The sequence below is a fragment of the Ambystoma mexicanum genome, chromosome 1p (genome assembly GCF_040938575.1).
Source record: "Ambystoma mexicanum isolate Mex_15411 chromosome 1p, UKY_AmexF1_1, whole genome shotgun sequence".
Taxonomy (NCBI): domain Eukaryota; kingdom Metazoa; phylum Chordata; class Amphibia; order Caudata; family Ambystomatidae; genus Ambystoma; species Ambystoma mexicanum.
Window position 1 is genome coordinate 1,162,161,618 of NC_090921.1, and position 22,724 is coordinate 1,162,184,341.

General features: G+C 46.7%; 1 protein-coding gene across 3 annotated transcripts in view; it reads left to right on the top strand.

The window, feature by feature from the left end:
• Positions 1-22,724, top strand: part of HAUS5 (HAUS augmin like complex subunit 5) — a 740,017-nt gene that overhangs the window by 500,632 nt on the left and 216,661 nt on the right. For all 3 annotated transcript variants that reach the window (XM_069604849.1, XM_069604848.1, XM_069604847.1), the window contains one exon: positions 213-348. In XM_069604849.1, coding sequence (XP_069460950.1) covers positions 213-348 — 136 coding nt within the window. The remainder of the gene's footprint in view (positions 1-212; positions 349-22,724) is intronic.

Genomic DNA, 22,724 nt, shown 5'->3' on the forward strand with positions numbered 1-22,724 from the left:
AAAAATGTATCTTTCTTTGTCCACCTTTTTTGAAGTTGTTCTTCTCTATTATTCTTGACATTTATCTCTTCTTTCCTGGTGTTTTCTCATGTATTATTACAGTTAACCATACACAAGTGGTTTCTCATTTCTTTGCTAACCTTTCTTGTTCTCTGTTGGCCCTTCATGCACTAGATTATGTGAGCCAAATTGATTTCTTATTTTCCATCCAGGCCCCGGAAATGTTCCTTCTACATGTTTCTGACATGAAGGCTAAGATGATGAGCCTTCAGCGGCAGGAACTGTACCAGCATGAGAAAGTGAGCCGCCTGCAGCAGCAAATACTGTACCATCAGCCTGAGGCAAATGGTAAGGATTTTAGCCAAAGCAAAAACACTCTCACTAACACACTCAGCAGAGACTGTCCTAGGAACATATTACAAGTAAGTGCCAAATGTGCTGCGCTGCATTGAAAACTGTCATGGGTCACAGGGTAAGAATGCTCTAGCTCACTCTGAGAGGTGCCCCATCTTTAGCTCAAACCCCAAGGAGGACTTTCACATCTCCGAGTCTCAGGAAGGACTGTTTCATTAGTCTGAGATCTGGGGAGAACTGTCAGTTTTAAGAGTAGTTTCACATGGACACATACTCAAGCATTTTTGTAAAGTTGTTCTCACTAGAAGCTGGTGAAGACTCACATCTTCAACTATACGCCTCCTGAAAACCATCTAAACGCGTTTTGTTTTTCTGCTGTCTTGTTGTGTGTTTGTACCTTGTGTACATGTCTCTGCGCCCCGAGACTTGCGAGTTACCGGCTCATTAGAAATGAAATAGAAATAGAATTCTTCCTGTTCTGTCAGTCCGAAACCCAGGAAGGGTTTTCTCACTCCTTGAGTGAGTCACAGGAACATGGACCCCATTTCTAGGTTAGGGACCTGCCTTATACATTTTCTACATGGCAAATGTTCAAGAAGCCTTTGCAGTATTTCTAGATGTTATGTCTCTGTCATCCCTTAGCCAAATATTGCGGACATGATCCTGCAATACATTGAATAGAAAACTGTCTCTAAGCAGTATGAAAGTCTACAGGCAAGAATACACATTGTTGACTTTGCCTGTTGCATTCTCTGCAACCCTGAAATCCCTTTGTGCCACCATGAAAGACCGGAACCTGATCCAGGGTACCTAATATTCTTCTTTCAACCTGCATCTACTCTTTCACAACATCCAGTGTCTTCATCTCGCTGAAAGAATTGTCAAAAGCTCTGGCGCTTGTATTAATGGAGTGTTGAGAGGGAAACTGTTCCTGGGTTATCACTCCTAGTTCTTCAGGTTGGCAAAATAAAAAGAAGTCGCTAGAAAATCATGAACCTGTACTTTTGGAATCATGATCTTGTGAGAAAATAGTTAATGATGGCAACTCTCATCGAACTACTATTTTTGCTTCAGTCAGGGGATGCATTAGAGGCTATGTCAAAATCCTTATATTGCAGCTGTGCCAAAATTCACTGGTTTAAAAAAAAAAGATGGATTACATAATGGCTTAAATTTAGCTCATAAGATGTTTACGAAAGGCTTGACTTTGGTGTACCTTACATATGATAACATGAGGTTCATATTAAGCTTTTTAGAGGTCATTGCCTGATTTGATTTCTGCTAGCTCACTCAGTAATCAAACTAAATATTACAAGCAGAATCTTGCAAAGATGAAATCTCCGCCATATCTGCAAAGGGACATGTCTAGCTCGGTTACAATGAAAATCTGGTGCTGGGAGGAGGTAACTAGAAAGTGACACAAGCAGAGTGATTGCAGGTGGCTATTAAGGTGCGGGCGAAGGGGGTTACCATGCAGAGAGTGGAGTTTCTCTTCCGAGAGTTGCTCTAAGGAGTTAGGCACTAGAAGAGGCGTCAGGATTGCTTGTGGAATTGGGGCAGAGACAAGAGTAGGTGCAGGCTTCTGTGAATTTTGTATTGCCTTGCAGAGAAGGATGAGGTATGCCAAATGGGCTTACTAGATGCTGGCGTGGATAGTGGTGCAACAGTGTTATCAATGGTTATAGACAACTATTTTGTGTTTTGCAGAGCGACAGAACACAATGATTCATAGCACTGTTTTGCAACATGAAACTATATATTAGCTTAGACTATACTGACAAACCAGCTGGAACTGGGTGATGTGCTCTTCGTCTTTGGTCTGTCCATCACCAGTATTTTCATTAGTTCCTCCTCACATAAGAGAGACCACCTTTCCCAAATGAAGAGCGCACTCCTAAAATGTAACCCACCATTCCTGAATTTCTTAGTTATAGAATGCCTGCTGTTTTTAGAGAACCTTTGAGCTCATGATCCGTTTTTAATATTGTTCCTTATTCAGCCCTGTGTATGATGGATATACTGATTAATCTGGCCCTTCATTACGGTCAGGAGAAACTAAAGCACTTTCCTCCATACTACTGTAACGTCCCACTGATTGGGAAAGGGACTGAAGCCTATTGCCAAGCAGCATTAGTATATTTTTCTGGATGCAACAGCACGAGTGTGCGACCTCCATGCCCCTGCTTGCCACCTTCCCACCCAACCGTCTGTCTCTTCCTCCATGCTGGATAGGATGGAGCAAACAGCTACAGTTGCATCAAAATAGATAATTTAACTGTGTCTGATGCCCATTGGGTTCAGGCGCTTTGTGGCTTATTCTAAGAGTTACTCCTCTGCAGGCCTGCTTAGTCTCTACTGAACTTGTTTGGGCCGCTCATACGTGTGGAATTCTGCAGCGCCTGTCATTTGCTATCAGGACACTCATTTCTGTGATGGCTTACACACTGGTTGGAGGTTTTCTCTGCACCTTCCCCTCCTCCCTCAAGAGGTACAAGACTTCATTGCTGACCGAACAAAACTATTTTCAAGGTCAACTCCCATGGGTGACGCACTCTGCTGCCATGAACCACGTGAGAGGGGTCGAAAATACTCATCCCTCCCCCCGCTTTAGCACACCAATTCTCAACAGAGGGCAAACCTAGGTTCAGCGACTTCTGACTCGCACTGAAAACTGAGGTAGGTGGATCAAAAGTGCTGGTGCAGGCAACAAAAAGATCTTGGGCAAGCAAGACCTCCGTAGGCACCTTGTCAAACCAGGCTGAGAAAGTTTTGAAGTGGGGGAGGCAGCACATGATGCCAGTTGGTGGGACAGTGCCCCTCCAATTATCATGGAGGGAAATAAAAGTGGTTCCCTGGTGGTAGTATGAAGCAGATTTAAACTCCCAATCTCAGACTTGCCCCCTTTTCTCGCCCATCCCCACCCTCAACAATTTTCATCAAACCTCCTTGAGGGCCTTCAGAAACCTCTGAAGTTGGATGCTACAGAACCAAAAAAAAGGACAAGACTGGACAGAGGACCATTCTTGTCCTGACCAAGTTCAACACCTGTCGGTTGCTGAAAAAAATGCAAGATATCCCCTGGTCAGAGCCTGTGTTCACTTATGGAGGGGGGGAATACATCAAGATCTTGAGGTGTACGGTTGCCGAAAGGGATAGCATCCCTAGTGTGACCTCCACTGTACCTATGGTACTTCACGCGTCAATGCCCTGCCATCGTAGTCGGACGCATATCGCAGAGTTCTTTCTTGGCTGATGCCATTATTTAGTACATGTTTAAACTTAGTTTTTCTTTCTGTCCTTTCAGCAATCGTACATCGCAATATCTCCGGCAACGGCCTCAAGGACCAGACCATCCATCGACAACAACTCATTTTGTCTGTGGCCTTTCCAGGCCCCAACGGGTCTCGGCCCTGCGCAGTAGGGAGAGCGAGGGGAGGTTCATATTCCATCTCTCTTAGATAATGCATATTTCCCTACACTCCCATTTATTTCGCCAGGCTTCCACCTTTTATACACAGAATGTCAAAAACTCAAAATCTTCAATGCCCCAAAGTCACAAGGTACGAAGACTATAGATTACTCTACCCCTGAGGACACACTTTCAGGGGCAATGCATCATAAACAGACCGCTGCCAAGCTCCTCCCAATAGACCCTAGAGCAATTCGATAGGGTCATGAGGAGAATGTCCATTTTTACAAATTTCTTTGATCAACACCTATATCAACTCCACAATCTTCAGGGCCCCCACAAGGTGAGGCAGAAAGCAAACAGCCCGCCGCCTAGAGAGCCCGCCTAGACTCCACGCAAGCTTCTACCTCGTCATATTAAGACGTAGGTCAAGACACATATTATTATGACTATCAAGGCTCGCAGGGCCCTGGCTCATATTCAGACCCAGAGGACCAAGGTGACACATGGGACTTAGACCGATACTCTGATGATGACGATGACATCATCCAATCCCCAGACCTCACTGACCAACCAGTGGCTGACTCCCCGTTAGACAACCAGTTGCAGGACAATGACCTACTCTTAAAGGCTGCAGAACACTTAAAGATAGATAACTAGGAAGCTCAAGTCGATAAAGACTTTGTAAAGGACATTCTCGGGGATAAGAAAGCCACAGCAAAGTTTATCCCTTTGCTTCAATCGGTCCAGAGGCATACTCAGCCCTCACTACTTACCCCTAATCTGACAAGGGCAGTCAACCCATTTATCGAAGAGCTGTTAAGACCAGCCCCTTCCGACCACTTGTGCGCTATGGGCCGCTAAAGTCTGACTCTCTAGTAGTCACCACCACAAGAAAGCGAGTAGGAACACCTCTAGCCTCTGCCGAAGTCCCTCGTGACGAGGAGAGTAAGAAGATCTACTACGCTATTATCCAGCTACAATTGCCACAAGTGGGACGAGATCGCACAACAAATAGTCTCAGTTCCAGAGCCCCTTAAAACACAGCTCTCACACACCATCGCTGACGGGAGACAACTGGCAAGTTGCAGCCTTAAGAATAACTGAGACAACACAGGGCGAATTGTGTCAGAAGGCACACTAATAAAACATCATGCATGGCTCTGTCAATCTGGTTTCAAATTGGAAACCCAGGCTACCCTTTTAAACATGCCCATTGAGCCCAAAACTTTATTTGGCAAAGCGGTCGAAGATGCACTTTAAAGCTCGAAGGAGGGACATGACACCCGCAAATCCCTGGGACAACTCACTAACAAACCCTTTGGGCAGAGGGGAGGCTCAAATACATGCCGGTTTAGAGGCCAGAACTCCCAGCTGTCCTCCAATTACAATCAGGGTGGGCACAGTTCGTCCTGGGGTTCTTCACAAGGGCAGTCCTCCCTACAGGGTTTTCAAAGAAACCAAAGAAGGTCTAGAAGTAGGGGCAGATCCTCCTCTTCGAGAGGGAGGGCGCAACCCCTCCTAAGCAATGACCACCCTCTACAGGTTCCCTTCCATGCCTCTGCAGTAGGAGGTCGTATTTCTCCCTTTACCCATGCATGGGAGGGGATCACGTCAGACAAGTGGGTACTTTCCACTGTGGCGAGGGCATGGAGCTAATACAAACACCATTCAACCACCCGCCAAGACAACGAAAAACTACACAGGAAGAACAATGCATCCTGTTAGAAGAAGTCAAAGCACTGCTACTAAAGGACGCCATAGAAATCGTCCCGGCAAACCAGGTAAGCAAGGGTATTTATTCAATGTACTTCCTTGTGCCAAAAAAAGACCTGTCCTAGTCCTGCACCCTGTAAACACATATGACAAGCCACATAAATTCTGCATGACAACGCTACAGGAAGTAATCCCACTGCTAAAACAGAGGGACTACATGGCAGCCTTGGATATGAAAGATGAATACTTTAATATTTCAATGTTCCCAGCGCACAGAAGATTTTTGCACTTTAAAATAGCGAACCACCACTGCCAGTTCAAGGTGCTACCCTTTGGCATAGCCTGTGCTCCAAGGGTATTCTCCAAGGTACTAGCGGTAGTGGCAGTGCATCGACTTAGAGAATCATCCCAGTGTACCCTTATCTGGACGACTGGCTGATAAAACAGGAATTCCCCCAAATTTGCCAGCAAAATACCCAGAGCATAATCAATCCCCTGTTCCAATTGGGATTCTCGATCATCTAGAAAAAAATAAAGTCTAGTTCCAAGCAAAACAAAACAGTTCGGAGTAGTCATAAAGACAGAAGAAGGTCTTGTCTTTCTGTCAAACGAAAGGGTGCAAAACATACTGCATGCAAATACCTCAGTATCTAGCCAGTCAAATTACGTACGCAAAGCAATGTGCTTGCTCGGGATGATGGCTTCATGCATTTACCTGTCTCAAGCAAGTGGTCAGTGGGACAATCTAGTGGATGTTTTGCTAACCCTAGTTCAAGCGCTGCGCTGGTGGACAAAGGAAAATCTGTTAAAGGGAAAACCTTTTCACAACCCCACAGTGCAAGCCATTGTCACAACAGACGCATCACTCACCGGGTGGGGAGCCCATTAGCTTCACCACACTGCGCATGACCTGTGGACGCAGATCACTGCCCAAAATCACACAAACCTTTTGGAGCTGCTAGCAGTGCTCAAAGCCCTACAAGCTTTCCAAGTGCATCTGTCCTGGCAGACAGTACAAATCCTCACAGACGGCACCACTGCCATGTTTTACATAAACAAGCCGGGGGGGCACACACTCTCCAAGTCTGCCCAGGCTAGCACAAAAAATGTGGAAGTGGGCACTCAAGCAGAGCATGTTCCTAACGTCGCAACATGTTCCAGGGGAACTCAGTTCGCTGGCAGACTCATTAAGCAGAGATCCTCTACCCGAAGAGCACGAGTGGCAGCTCGACGGAAACTGTCATGATGCCTACCCCCGGGGACCCAGACCACGTCCAGCAAACCCAGAAGCAGGCATCAAGTTATCCTAAGCAAGCCCAACAACCCCTGCTAGGGGCTATTTGGGTCCAGTCCTGGCGCCTATGGCGCCAGGCTCATATGGAGAGTCAGTTCTGGCGCCATAGGCGCCAGGCTCATAGATTAAAATTTACCTGATGCAGACCATGCTGCAAACTTACCTGATGCAGGCCATGCTGCAAGAGCCCCAAGCCAAAAGAGGCTTGGAAGGGACTACTTTACTTAGAGACTATTTTTTACTCGGGCAGGGCTGGGGAGGAATACTTACCTGGGACTACTTTGGAGGCTATTTAAACCACGCCCGAAGAGCAGCACACGCTTCGCGCTATTCTGCATCCAGCAGCGTAACGCTCACCGTGCCTGCAAGTCTGCATCCAGCCTTCTGCCACGGCCGCCTTGAGTTTGGAGCTCCTAGAAAAAGGGAGAAAGAAGGAGAAAAGGTTAGAACAAGAGCAATACCTTTAATCCTTACCTGAATTCCCGATCCATCGCGCCTTCGAGCTGGAAGAAAGAAGTTATTTTATGCGCTGCGCCTCGCCTGCTGCAGCGCTGCGCTGAACTTTCCGGCCTTCGCAGCATCTTCACATTCCACCGCATCCTCCTGCATGTTCCCGCCGCACTCTAGCACCTAAGGAGAAGACAAGAACAGCAAGGTGAGCTAAGGGAATACACAGAGGAATATTAGTTACCCTCCCATAGACTTACCTGATTTTACCACCGGGGGTACTATTCCTCTTCACGGGTCGGCACAGCTTCCACTGCATCTTCACCAAACCCTGGCCCCTAAGGGGAAACAAAAGGACAGCAAGGTGAAACAAAGGGACTAACAAGGGAAGCCCTCCTCACCACAATAGACTTACCTGATTTTACCGCCGGAGGTATTATTCCCCAAGACTTCATACTTTCTCTCAGCGCCTGAATAAGGGAGAAAGTAACAGGTTACATATTGACTTTATTTCATCGAACTGTGTTGGAAAATACAAATCCTTACCAGAATACTACCGGTTGCCACGAGGAACTCTTCATTAGGGTCAAGCTGCAACCTGCAAGAAATCGGACAAGAGTGAAAGTCAGGCATTTGAACTCTTAAGAACTTAATATCTCAGAGTCAATATTGTTCTGGAACTCACCAATTCCTTCGAGCCAGTGAAGCAACTGGTTATCAACGCGCCCCTGCGCTCAATGCAGGATGGAGAGCTCATCTTTTCAAACCATCAGGTGAGACTATAAGAGGGAACATCAAAGGCGATCTGTGGGGAGAACAGCAGGGGTGGGGGGGATTTACGCTCAACTCCACGGGTGATTAATTCCCTTTCTCCATTTGCAGAAGAATATTCCTACGGGCCAAGCAAACGAAGCTAGGTGGGCCAGTCCAGTCCGTCATCTCGGCCCTACGCGTCCCATTGGTGGAGACCGCAGCTGACCAGTTCCGATCGACGCCTCTGTGGGAGCCAGGTGAGCGTAACAGAAAAATCTTTGATATTTTCTCCAGCTTGGGATATCCTTCCTTAGACTTGTTCGCTACAAGTCAAAACACACAATGGCCAGACTTTGCATCCAGGTTCCCCCAACCCGGATCCAAGGGGACCGCCCTGTGGACAAACTGATCAGGGAAATTTTCCTACGATTTTCCACCAACACTGCTACTGAGCAGTATAGTGAACATGGTGGACCAGGAAGAGGCGACACTAATCCTAGTTGCACCTATGTGGGCGAGACAACCCAGCTTTCTGCATCTGCGCAAACTGGCAATGTGCGATCCAGTCAAACTCCTGTGCCCCTACAACATGCTCACCCAGCCGGGGGGAACAACGTTACACCCACATCCTCAAACCATGAACTTGGCAGCTTAGCTCCTGAAGTCCTAGAGTTTGGCCTTTGAAAACGACATCAAAGGTGTATGGAAATCCTCAAGGAGGCATGATGGCTCATCTAGTATGGAAGAGGAATGTCAGAACAGATGCCTTGTCAAAAAAACGCATATCCCACATGAGTGGGAGTTGCACCTGGATTTTCTGTCTGCCATATTTCAGGCAACGGGCTAACCAACGCTCAACCTCTCTGCAACTGAAAACACCAAGAAGTGACCACTTTGTGCCTCGTGGAAAGGTGAAGGTGAATGCTCACAGGGGGACGCTTGTTTCTCCCCTGGAATGGCTAGACTCTTTATCCCTTCCTGCCTTTAGCGTTGCTTCCAAAGGTGCTCAACAAGTTAAAGGGGACCAGGCATTATCAACTGGTCCTGATGGTACTAAATGGGCCCAAGAGATTTTGGCACTCAAATCGAGAGGCGTGGAGGACAAGGGCTCCTTGGGTGTGACCAGTGAGAATAGACCTTCTACATCAGCAAAAGGGTATGGTTCTTCATTCCAATCCAGGGTCAGCAGCCTTAGCGGCCTGCTCACTGAAGGCCTAGTCCATGGACACCTAGGCCTCTACAAGAAGAAAATGGATATCATAAAGGCCTCCAGTAAAGGTACCACTAGAGTACAATATGCCAGCAAGTGAACGTGATTCTGCCACTGGTGCATGCAGTTTAAGAAAAATCAGCTTGACGCGGTTTCGGATGACATCATTTCTTTTGTTAAGCATCTAGCAGAGTTGTGATGAATTTTCAGAATCATCCCTGTGGACAGAATCTGAGAGGCAGATCTATTCTGATGAACAGGGACAAGCACTAATATCTAGCCAAACTCTTTCTAGGTTGTGTAACGGAACGGCAAGGCTTAGATTTAGGAGCGTGTGACAGGGGTGAAGGAAGCACACAGAGCATTCTTAATACAAGTTAGGCAGAGTGTATAATAATAGTTATTTATTTAGGCCTTCGACAACTCCTTATCAATTAAAAACCACAGGTAAGTAGCAGACTAAAACATTAACTACTTATGTATATACATTCACCTTGGGGTGCTGTGCTAAGAGTATAAACACTTTACTTTTAGACACTGTTAGAAAGCCTTTTCAATGTACTGTAGTATAGAGAAGCAAGTGAATAATGACATTGGGAAGTAATATGTTGAGAAGAAGTTGGCAAACACCATACAAAACCTTAGAACTAAGATTCTAACCATAAAAAGTCCTTTGAATGGATTGTGTCTTCCAACATATTCCACATCTTTGACATGTAATGTCCACAGCTGTGCTGGTTTGGAAGTTTTTCGGCAGAGGGCGTCCTGCATCGATGGCGTCGGGTCAATGTCCCCCGAAGGCATCCATTGAGGGTGACGTCATCGGATGTTATAAGTAGGACACACATCGCCCGTAGCCTCAGTTCTGTTTTTTCCCCAAACATGTTTGCTTCGAAAACTCTGCGCACCTCGTATTATCAACTTCGATAATGTCGTCTTCTTCGACCCCTCGGACCCCGCAGTCGGGCTTTAAAACGTGCAGGGACTGTAAGTCCAAGATGTCCATCATGGATCTGCACCTTATCTGCTTGTGGTGTCTGGGTGAAAGCCACGACACTGACGACTACTCTAAGTCCCAGTCGTTGACTGCCAAGGCCTTGCGGGAGCGTAAGGGGAAGTTGCGGTAGGTCGGGTATCCAAACCCCGTAAATCCAAGAAATCTGCTCTTTCCACTGACGACTCTAGGGATGACTCTCCCCATCGGAAGTAGTCCAGGGAATCTTTGTCCTGGAGTGGTTCTCGCCACTCGTTGTCCTCGTCGTGGCGTCACCGTTCGCCTTCCCTGTCCTCGTCAGATGATGGCTCCTCAAGGAAAGTGGTTTGCCCCACTCAATCTTCTACTCCGGAGGAGTGGGAGGCATTCAGGGAGAAAATGTTGGAGATTTTTCAATCTCGGAGCACTGCCCCGTCCGCGCATTCGGTTAAAGCTGGCAGGGAATGGTCTCGGTCCGACGTTCGCATGGCTTCTGGCTTCAACCGTCGAGGTCCCGTTTGGAGAAGGCTCCGGTATATCGCCAGAGACATGCCAGATCCAGGTGGAGGTCCTCGTACCCGGAGAGACCGTCGAAGCCTGTTAAGGTGTTGAGAAGGGTGTCGACCCAGTCGGCGCCGTGCCCATAGAGTGTGGCTGTCGGGCCTTGCCTTCTAGCAGCCCTCAGCGCCATTGTCGACGCCGAAGCCGTCGGCACCCTCAATGCCATCGGGGCCTAAAGTTCTGAATTTGCCAGTGGAGGCCCCTAAAGCTGTGGATCCTCTGGGAAAGGCTCTGGCTAAGACTGTGAGGCCCCCTGTAGACTCCAGGTCTACTACATTACTTAGGAGGGAGTTCTTTCACTCTCTGCAAGATATTTGAGGATGAGGAGAGGTCTGATGTGGAGTTTGAACCTTTTGGTGCTCCTTGTGACACTCTTGCAGCTCCTGACATGGTCTTTTTGGAGGACAGTCAGCTGGAGGATCTAAGGCAATCTTTACATGATGTCAGTTGCCTGGATACATCTCCTGAGATGGAGTTTGACAGGCCTGAGCCTGGGGCTCATGCTGAATCCTCCTATAGGAGTTTGATGTCAAGGGTTACGAAGTACCTGGGGTGGTCCGGCCCTCATGTTGAATTTGATCAGGATGACCTGACGGACATTTTAGATCAGGGTCCGTCCACTGACCCAGTGTTGCCTTTTCATATGGCGTTACAACAAAGGGTGGCTGCTACTTGGAACACCCTGGAGTCTCTTCCGGCCGTCAACAAGTCGCTGACTAAGAAATACTGCCCATCCAGTAGCGACCCCAACGACCTTTCCACACCCCACTCCAGAGAGTTTGGTGGTTCAGTCGGCCACGGCCACTTCGAGGCAGGCAGCATACCCTACCATCCCTCCAGACAGGGACAACAAACGCTTCGATGGATGGGCATGCAAGGCATTTTCAGCTGGGAGTATGGCCTTTGAATTGGCCAACTCCACCTGTGCCTTGGCCAAAATTTCGCACACTCTGTGGAATTGTCTCTCTGGCGGCTGAGCATATTCCCGAAGTGGAAGAAAGGGATGGGTTCCTTGCTATTGTGCAGGATGGCAAGGATGCCGTGTGTGAATCCCTTCAGTCTAGGTTGGACACGGCAGATGGTGTCAGCGGGTCCATGGCTACGAGCACCGTGATACGCAGGTTAGCGTGGTTGTGGAAGTCTGGCTTTGCACCGCACGTGCTGACCCATCTTCTCAACATGCCCTTTGACGGCTCTCATTTGTTTGGCAACAAGGCTGACGAGAGCCTTCAGAGGTTGCAGACCTCCAGAGCTGCTGCAAAATCTTTGGGCGCACCGGTGCATCAACCTTTGCCTTTTTGACCTAGGGGACAGTGGTGGAGGGGTTCCTTTCGTTACTACTCCTCTTTTTTGGTAGAGCAAGGGGAGCGGCCAGTCAAAGGGGCCACCATAAAACTACCCGTGGTGGAAGAGGTAGAGGTGCCAAAGCCACTCAGGCAGCTGCTTCTTTACCTTCAGGCTCTGCCGCAGCCGCTCCAAAACAGCTATGAGGCCAGGTCCTATTGTTCGCCGGTTGGGGACTGTCTCAGCATCTCGAAGAGTGGCGAGCCATTACTTCAGATGCGTGGGTTCTGGAAACAATAGCCCACGGCTACTGCCTATCCTTCCTAAATCGGCCTCACGACAACCCTTAGGTCAGGCTGGGTCCAAGCAGACCTTGTCCAGATGGATCATTTTGACAATCTCTAAGTATTACCGTTTGGCGGGAAAGGACCCTCCAGTGGGCTTGCGGGCTCATTCTACTAGGAGTGTGGCTGCCTCCACTGCTCTGCAGAGGGGTGTTCCTATTCGGAACATTTGTGAAGCAGCCACATGGGCCCTGTCCATACTTTTGTGAGACACTATTTCTTGGACTCCACCCATGGGCAGGATTTGGCCTTTGGTAAGGCAGTCCTCTATTCAGCCATTTGATTGGGCATTCTAAAATTCAAAAATTGTAAATTCCTTTCCCACCTCCATACGTTGGTACTGCTTTGGGAGTCGTCTGTCATAGATGTGGAATACGTCGGAGGACACAATCCCCTCGAAGAACAAGTTACTTATCTTATCTCGACATATTCCACATCACACCCTCCCAGCCTGCCCCTCTACAGAATTTCTTATGCGATTGCAGCTTATTTCTGCAAGGCTTTCTGCAGTCATACTGGCAGGAGATTGGTGCCACACATTTTGGGGAAAAAACAACTGAGGCTACGAGCGCTGTGCGTCCTATATATAAAATCCGGTGATGTCGACCCTCGACGGAGGCCCTGGAGGAACAACGTATCGACGTCATTGACGCAGGACGCCCTCTGCCGAAAATTTTCCAAAGCAGCAGAGCTGTGATCATTACCTGTCATAGATGTGGAATACGTCGGAGGAACATCCCATCGAAAGAACGTTACCAGTTAAGGTAAGTAACTTGTTCTTCTGTTGTGCCAATATGCAGTAATGGGCGCTTGTCCTTAAGGGTTAAACTGTATGGTGCCTGGTGAAAAGCCTAAAAATGTAAAATGAAACTGAGTTGAAAATCATTTATTCTGAACTGGTAAGATTGTTATATACCAATTCGCTAGAATTATTACCTTTTCTGGTGTCAGATTTATTAGGCTTCAATTTCAGTTCAGTGCCTGGTCACTTGCTGTCTCATCTGTTCTTTACGCCCGTAGTTCATGCCTCCTGTAAGATAGGCGATATAGTCATATTCTTGTGTGCCCATTTAGGAATGTTAGACACATTCAGCAGGATGGATTGAGTAATTAAATAATTTTGATAAAGAGGCATTACTCGCATGGTCGTAGTGCACCTATTCTTTTGGTTCGAATATGAGTGTGTATTCTTTCCCTGGTTTCCTCGTACTGTTGTCAGCCCGTATTCAACCTATTGGGTTTAATATGCATTTCATTAGTCATCTTTTCTGGAATATATATTCAATCCAGTGAATCTCAGAAATTATAAATTTGCTTTTTGTTAAACAGGCTTACCCGTGACTCTGCTGTGGATGCGCCGTTTGTGTGCGGTAGGAGTGCCCTGATCATGACGGACAACACAGTGGCCATGCATTACCTCAACAAGAAGGGGGGTGTAGGGTTGCTCCCGCTGTGCAAAGAGGCGATGCAGCTCTGGTTCTGGTCAATACAACTGGGAATGTCCCTCTCAGTAGTTCATCTGGCCTGAGAGCAGAATGCGGCAGCGGACGCTCTAAGCAGGCAGAGCGCAGTCTCCCACTAGTGCAAGTTGGCTTAGGAAGTCCTTCAGGAGATCTTTGCCCTCTGGGGAACCGCTCAAGTGGATCTGTTTTCTACCGGTGCCAACCGGTAGTGCGAGACATATTGCTCAAGGGAATTTCCTCCGATAGGTGCTTTAGGGGACACGTTCGTCGTGGATTGGTCATTCCCACTTCTGTACGCATTTCCTCCGGTCCCCGTCTTTACTCAAGTCCTGTGGAGGTTCGGGTCCCACATGATCCTAATTGATCTGGATTAGGCCAGGATAGCATGGTAACCAGACCTTCTAGAAATGTCCATCTGTCCTCCATACCTTCTTACCCACAGAGAGGATCTTCTCTCACGCGAGGGGGTGGGAGGGGAGGGGGTCGGGTTCTCCATCCAGAGGTCAAAACTCTCATCCTTCATGCTTGGTTTCTGAAAAGTTGAGATATAAGGATTGGGGTCTCCCGGATGGCGTGATGGAGGTGTTGCTTTCGGCCAGGCGTCCGGCAACCAAATCCCTGTACCGTTGCTGTTGGTGTAAGATTTGCAACTGGTGCAGAGGACACAATGTCATCCTTTTCAGTGTTCCATTCCGATGGTTCTTTCTTTCTTTGGCCCACAAGGTGGTACCATTTATTTAATTTCGTGTGGCAAGAAAAGACACTATCCTCATCTGTATGATTAACAAGTATCAGCACCACAGTCAAACAATTAAAACCTTCTTCTCTTTCTATATCTGTGGTTGCTAGACGTTTTTCCACTACTGTCAGGATTAGAGCAAAAGTTAATTGCTTGTCTCCACTGTCAAACATCGCCACCCACCAGTTTTCTGCACTTGGAGTTCGATATTTCTTTAACAGGGGTCCCAGGTGCTGTGTCCTTTGCGTGCGTAGTGCAATGCAGAAGAGTGTTAGGTGTTTTAAAGTTTCTTCTGCTTGCAGAATCTGCAGATTACATTGATGTCACCCATCTTGCACAACTCTTTTGACCAGGTGGTTTTGAAAGCATTTAAACAAAAGCGCATGTACAAAGTCCTGCTGTTGTTGTTCGGAAACAGCTCAACATATCTTTGTAAGGTGTTTTGTACTCTGGATTCGTTGGGAGCATCTTTCATGAGTCTACTGTTAATTTGTTGATTCCCAGTAAGAATCCAGTCCAGTTGCCACACTTTAGTTTTGGCTAAGTGCGGATTCTCATGCAATGTTTTTAGGTCTATTTCATAGAAGTCCAGAATGACCTCACATCGGTTGCTCCATAAAGTCAACAGGCAATCAGGGTTGCAAGTACCAGGGTTGTGCAGAATTTAACTGTGGGACCACCTCTTGCATTCTCGTTTACCAAAACCAGCTTAAGATGTTCCAGCTAATTCGAGCATTGATAGAGATTAAATTTAGCTCATAGCAAATGCACGATGTGGAGGTTCCCTTTGGTAATTGTAGAACATTTATTCAGAATATATTTTCAAGGGTGGACCACAACTCATTTGAGCACCCAAACGCATTTTCGGCTCTGAATATTACGGCTGGCACCACTTTTTGGCAGTAGAGGTTTCTCACTGCTTTTAGGGAGCATTTCCCGTACTTTTTATTCAATACACTTGCTTGGCAGGCAAATTGTCGACATTTTATTTTGGCAATCTCTGCCCAAGGGCCGTCATTTAGATTTGCATTGATTTGCATGCCCAGGTATCTTGTGTTCGTTACGGTGCTTAGTGTCTCCTTTCCCAGATGCCATTTGAAGTTTTTATCCTTGGAAGCTTTTAGGTTTTGCAGTGTTAAAACCTTGCTCTTTTTGTTTGTGTAGGCCATTAGTTCTGACATAGGTTTCCTCTGCCTCCATTTTTCGCTGTAGCCCAATAGGAGTGGCATCCAGCAGGATCAGATCGTCAGCGTATAGTAACCAACTTATCAAGGACCTGTGTATTTTTGGAAAAAATGAACAAACACCTTCAATTGCTCTACGAATGTCTGATCAGAATAGATTGAATATGATAGCGGCGAGAGGACAACCTTGTTTTACACCGCAGAACGTATTAATCGCTGCTGTAAGGGTGCCCTTCTGATCTAAGTGGATCTTGATGTTTGTTGCGGTGTGCAGCTCTTTAATAGCTGCTAGCAAACTTGCGGGACAGTCCCACAACTTTAACTTGGCCCACAATAGTTCCCGATCTATGCTATCGATGAACGCTAGGTACACCTTGTTTCCAGTTCTTATTGCTTCCATTTTGAGGAGGTTAATCAGAAGAAGATTCAAGCCACACCCAACTCCCTTCACAAAGCCAGCCTGTCTCGGGTCCGTATGATTTGTTTCCGCTGCCCATTTCACAAGTTTCTGCTGCAAGAGCGTTGCGTACACCTTGCCCAGGACGAACAAGAGCGCTATTGGACGATAGTCCTTCGGATTTGCACGGTTCCCTTTCTTAAATACAGGGACAATAATGGTGCTTTTCCAGGACTTTGGAGTTGAGCAATTGTTTGATATTCTACTGAATAATTCAATGCATAAGTCTGCCCATTTCTCAGGATTTCTTTTTATAGTGTGGTTGGTTAGGGCATCTGGCCCAGCGGCCCTTGAGGAGCTGGCCTTTTTGATTATGTTCAAGATGACATCCTTGTCGAATTTTAGGTCCCAACGCTCTAGTTTTGGTATAACGGGCTCCTTCCAATCTCCCTTTTAGTGTAAAGTTCAGAAAAATGCTTTATCCATGCTGATTCAGTTACCACAGTTGACAACAATGCCATTTGTGGAGCTCCCTCGTTGTTAATTATTTTCCAGAATTCTGATGAGTTTTTATTTGGCATTTTTTCCATTATTAACTCAGAATCCTTTTGAAGCATGGACGCTTTGCGTGCTCTGAGCCAGTTTTAATATTTTTGTTTGTATGCTCGTTTAGCGAGTAGTAAAGTTTACTGTCCATTTTCGAAATTTGTCTGATCTCCGCTCGCATGTCTCGTTTCATTCTCACTACGTCAAGATCAAACTTATGTTTCACGGCAAACACACTTTTTCCTGACCCATGTTGCTTTTCGACATAATGAGTTAGTTAGTGGTTATATTCAGTTTCTTCTTGTCCGTCAATGCATGCTCTTACAATTTGGCTTACATCAGCTTCCTGGAGCTTTAACCTTATTCTGTTTGTACCAAAACTGGGAATGTCCATGATGTATAGTTAGCCTCGACAGAAGTTGATCCAGAGAGCATCACCAGCTTGTGATCACTGAGTCATGGGGATCACCTGTAAAGAAGTGGTTTTCGGTGTATGGTCTCAGACCCAAAGAAATAGTCTAGAATGGATTTCTGTTTGCATCTTGACCAGGTTGGATTGGCTGGGATATCGCCAACAGTGTTTCCGTTCAACAAGACCAGGTTTCTTAACTCCAGCTCTAGACACCATCGTCTGGCTAAGTGTACCAAGGCTTGATTATCCTTTTCCTGTTCTTGGTTTATGTTTGTGCAATTCATATTTAAATTGCCACATAGCATGATGTCTGCGGTGTCATCTTCTTCCAGCATTTCCTCCAGTAAAGCTGTTACTTGGTCTATAAACGTAGATGTATCTGCCATTTTTGTGATTCCAGTAAAGATTCATGATGTGAATTTTTCCGTCATCAACACTTGTTTTTTTTTTATGGTCGTCACCTGTATGTAAGATGAAATGTTCATTGATTAATGATGCGATAGCCAGAGCTTATTTTAAACAGGGTTAGGAGGCCAGCCATTGGCCTACCCTTTAGTTTTTTAATGGCAGGGTTGATTGCTACCTCATAGTCCCCAAAGGTGGGACATACGTCCAGCCACGTTTCCTGTAGGCAGGGGATGTCCAACCCATCCAGCCAATGTTCCTGGAACAAGTGTCTAAATCCCCTAGTGTTCCATGTCCCAAACTTATGCACCTTCAGCTGTGTCTCGACTTGGCATTAGCTTTGAGTTGTTCTGGTTAACGCTTTGGCCAGCCAACACCAGTCGTTTGAGCTGTCTGCTTCGATTTTGCGATGTCCATCTTCACTGGTGCCTTCCTTGTTTGCGTGATCGCAAGCTATTGTTGTTTGGATTTTTTCTCCACTGCGCAAGGCCTCTGTGGTATCCGGTTAGTTGACTATTCTGTTTGGAAGTTTCATGTTATTCTGGTTTGGTGTAGTTTCTCGCATACTCCCAGGCGTCCAGCCATCACCCGGTTCATTAATCGGTAGGCTCGCTAGGGAAGTAGTACCTATTTTGTTTTTGGGTTCTTCGGTTTTAGCAGTGTCCCATATTTCCATTATATCAAAGCCCAAAGACATGAGGGCAGGGGCTGCATCTATAACGATATTAAAAATGATTATAGATCTTATATGCACTTTCACTTTATCATTCTGCTCCTTTTGCGCGAATTCGACGGCTTTTATGTCGTCAGATTGGATTGTCATAAGCAGTGCTCCAGATAGGATTTTGAGGTGGGAGTATTTTACGCACGATTTTTGAAATTAGAGAGTAAATGCAATTTTAAGAGAGTAAAAATGAGTTTTCTCCTCTGCAAGAGAGTAAAACGTATCCAACATGCATATATCCCACATACGTGTACCGTGTATGTGTAATCATTCATAAGCACTCCAATTTTTGCAGTTGAAATTAGGGTGAGATTACAATATTTGCCCAGGATCACACACTTAGGGTAAACAGCGAAGCAGGGATTTTAACCCACACTTTGAATTTGGGCATGGCCACTTTCTTCCACGCTTTACTTAGAACAAATATTTAAGTTTTGGGTGTCAAGACCTACACACATAACAAAAACGTGCTCTAGCTGCTAACTCGAGTGATAATAATAGCGCAAGTTCAGTTCAACGTTATTAGCAGTCGCCATGCTCGACCTGCTCCTTTACTTAGAAACAAGTGACCTTTAAAATAAAATAAGTGACAAAGAGTGCATTTGAAATGCAGAGCCTGTTTATTGGAAAGCCAACCCAAAGTCATGCCATCAAACAGCTCACATCATGATATCACATGAGTGTGCCAATGGTGCTACATAATGTAAGCAAATACAAAGCGGTGATGGCTGGAAGGCTTAGAATTAATCTTAAACCTCTCTGGCAATTGCTCTGGGCAACCCTCCAGACAATCGTTCTTCACCTGCCAAGCAATTATAGAACAGGAAAAGACCATATGCAAATCAGCCTTGGTCCAACCCCCAAAGGGGCAGTCCCGTCCAAACTGCTAGGTCCCATCCCTTCTGCACAGCACCCCGGGACCCACATTAGAGCATACCTGTAGGCTGTCCCACTCGGCAGGACAAAGCAAAAACAAAGAGGTGATGGCTGGAAGGCTTAGAATTGATATTAAACCACTGGCATTGCTCTGGGCAACCCTCGTGACCATCGTTTTTCACCTGCCAAGTCATTATAGAACGGGGAAAAACCATATGCAATTCAGGCATGGCCCCATCCCCAAAAGGGCAGTGCAGCCCGAACTGCTAGATCGCATCCCTTCTGCACAGCATCCTGGGCTCCACATCTGGGTATACCGGTCCCAAACGGGGAAAGGTACACGAGGGAGACACGGGGCATGAGCGGGGGTGGGGGGAAAGAAGGGAGACACGGGGCATGAGCGGGGGGTGGGGGGGAAGAAGGGAGACACAGGGCATGAGAGCGGGGGGTAGAGGGGGAAGAAGGGAGGCGGGGGTGAACAGGGGAGACACGGGCCATGAGCGGGGGGTGGGGGGGTAAGGAGGGAGACAGACACGGAGCATGATTTACAACTGTTGTAAATTGCGTTTTTTTCTCTCTCTGACAGCCCAGACCATGCGAGATTATATCAGATAGAGGTCCGGGCTGTCGGAGAAAAAAGAAAACGCATTTTAAAACAGTTTAAAACAGACAGTTGCTTGATCATCCGACCCGACTTCGGAATGATCAAGCGCTTTTCAATTGCATTTTTATTTTCTCTCCAACAGCCCGGACCATGCGAGATTATATCAGATAGCGGTCCGGGTTGTCAGAGAGAAAATAAAAATGCAATTGAAAAGCGCTCCCAGCAGCAGAAACACAGATATGATACAAAAACAAACACCTAACACCTCCAAACAGTGCTGAAAGTGCTATAAAACACCTCAAACACCCTCCACGTGTGGCCCTGCTACTTGTACATTTCCCCTCACAGCCTACAAAAACGCACAAGGGAATAGGAATTAAACTGGGCCTTTTAAAGACGGTTTAACTTGCTTTAACATTCGGGATGCTTATCTAGATGCTGTCACCGCATTTGCAGCCTCCTCTCACAGCTCACTCTGCATATAAAAAAATGCAGCAGGACACGTGTGTTTCTGGAAAGGTCTTCCAGGAGCGGGTGGTGAGGGGGTGGTTTCAGCCCTGGATTAGGATACATTCTTCTGAGAGAGACTGTCAAGGGAAGTGTCTGCCTGCCTCAAGGCAGGAGCTTGCTTGCTACAGTGCCATCTAGTGGCAGAAAGTATTTTTTTTTTGATAAATACAGCGTACATGGTACGCAGTAGAAAAATAAAGAATCCGTATTTCCTTTCATTATATGCGTGAAAAGGGACGTTACGTACCTTAACTGTAGGGCTGGTCATAAGCACGGTACGCAGTGGAAAAGGCTTAGTACATTGTTGCGATTGATTATGAGGTCATCGCAGCTCTCAATTTGTTCAAGCCTTACTCTGTAGTATGTTTGTACATTGTATCTGTCTCTTGCTTCCGATGAGTTAGAGTGCCTTTGTCCTTTAGCATGTACGCCTTGTGGATGAATACTCTCTGGGCGATAAGGTACACTGTTCCCAGTTTTTTCTATGCACTGAGTTTTTGGACTATCGTATAGTCTGCCAAAAATGTTCTTCTCTGCAACCAGTTGTGGCTCGCCGATTCCTTGTCTTGTTCTCCCAGCCTCTAATTTATTCTGCATAAGAGCTGATTTTTCTCTCCTTTCTTTTAATGTGACAAAAGTTGGACTTAATGCTTTTGTCATATCTATATCGACCTGTGCTCGAGCTTGTATAAACAAACAGATTCTAGTAGGAGCTGTTGGCTTTCGTACATCCACCAGACCACCAGTCTTATCTTCTATTGGGTGTGTGGTGGCGTCTGGTGTTGGTACATTTTGCTCAAGAACAGCTAGTTCTATGTTATCTTCGTATTCCGACATGTCCATAAGGTCAATTACTCTTTCTTCTTGGCCGCAGGGTTCATCTAGCTGGTTCTCGGAAGGTCCAGGCGCAGAAAGCATATCAATACCTTTTTTGGTTTTTGCCAATGTTTAAGGTTTGGTGTTGTGGTTAACGGTAACGTTCACAGTCGTAATGTTGCGCAACAAACTTTGTTGAGTCATTGCTTCGACAAGGTTTTTTCATACATTGGTTCTTGGTTTTTTTCGTTTGCATTTGTTTTTTGTCCACGACTTTAGGCGTTTCAGTCGTAGGGTTATTGTTGCCCTTGAATATGGTGAATACGTTGTTGTGCGTTTCATCTTCTATCAGAATCTTTGCCGGTTGGTCCACTTGAGGTACATAGCGTCCATCAGGATCACTTGATGTTGTAGGTATTTGTGGATCTAAAGTAGCTGGATTACAAGGCGCCACAGTTACTTCCATGATGCTGTTGAAAGAGGGAATTGTCGTTTGACCTGTCAGGCGGCACCGTGACGCCACACTGGGTATTGAAACTAGTTTATTTTTCCCAGTTAGGCCCTCAGTTACTTTGGACGTCTTTGCGGCTTCCAGTTTGGAATGGAGCATTTGGTCATCTAGCCGGCTTTCTCTTTGGGAGCACTCAAGTTGTGGAGAATTTGCCAGTTCTGTGTCTCGCGCTTGAGACCTTTCTTCCTGAGACCCTGTTCTGACGGATTCACGCAACTCACCATTTACGTCTCCCAAGACTCTGTGCCCCAGGTTGTGGGCCTGCAATGCAGTGACGGTGTCTCCAGCTATCATGGATGAGACACACCGCGTTTGAGTGCTCAAGCAAGATCCGATCTCCTGGTTGCTCGACAGGCCTGTTGTAGGTTTCTTGCATTTTAGGAGGCTCAGGGCTTCTTTGGTGATTTCTGCGAATAATTTCTTTTCCATTTCATTGCTTTTCTTTTGGTCGATGAGGATGTTTAAGGAGGCCTCTATCTTTTTTTAAAATGCACAATGGGTCTGTTTAGATGTTATACTTTCCATTTACAGACTTATTAATTTAGAGTTTGAGAGCCACCAGGGTTGTTAAATCCTTAACGTTGCCATTAATTTGCTCATATAGTTTTATGAAAGGAGCAATTGAGATGGTCATCGATGACATCAAAATGGGTTGCAGTCCTTGATTTAGGGCCTCATCACGACTTGGGCGGTAACCCTTAAAATCGGCGGTAAGCAATGCAAATCAGAGGCCTACAAAGGACCCACCCATGCACAACACACCCTCCCCAACCCCATTACACCAGCAGGAGCAGGGAGGTGACAGCAATGAGGGCCCAGGTGGAAGCAATGCACATCAGAGGCCTACAAAGGACCCACCCATGCACAACACACCCTCCCCAACACCATGCTGCCATTTGGAGCCGGGAGCCTTGATGTCGACTTCTACCAGCTGCGTCTGGAGCTACAGAGGCCAGTCAACCAGGCCAGGTCCCTGGGAGTGCAGGGGGCAGTAGGATGAGGAGAAGGAGGAGGAGAGCAGCACCAGCAAGGCGGCCAGCCATCCCCAGGGTCAGGCCAACACCCTGGGCCCTAACTGATGGTCAGTTGGTGACAGAATATCGGCTGGACAGGGCAACCATCACCCAGTTGCTGGACACAATCCAGGGTGACATATGCAGCCGCATAGCCACAAGCACGGCAGTACCTCCCC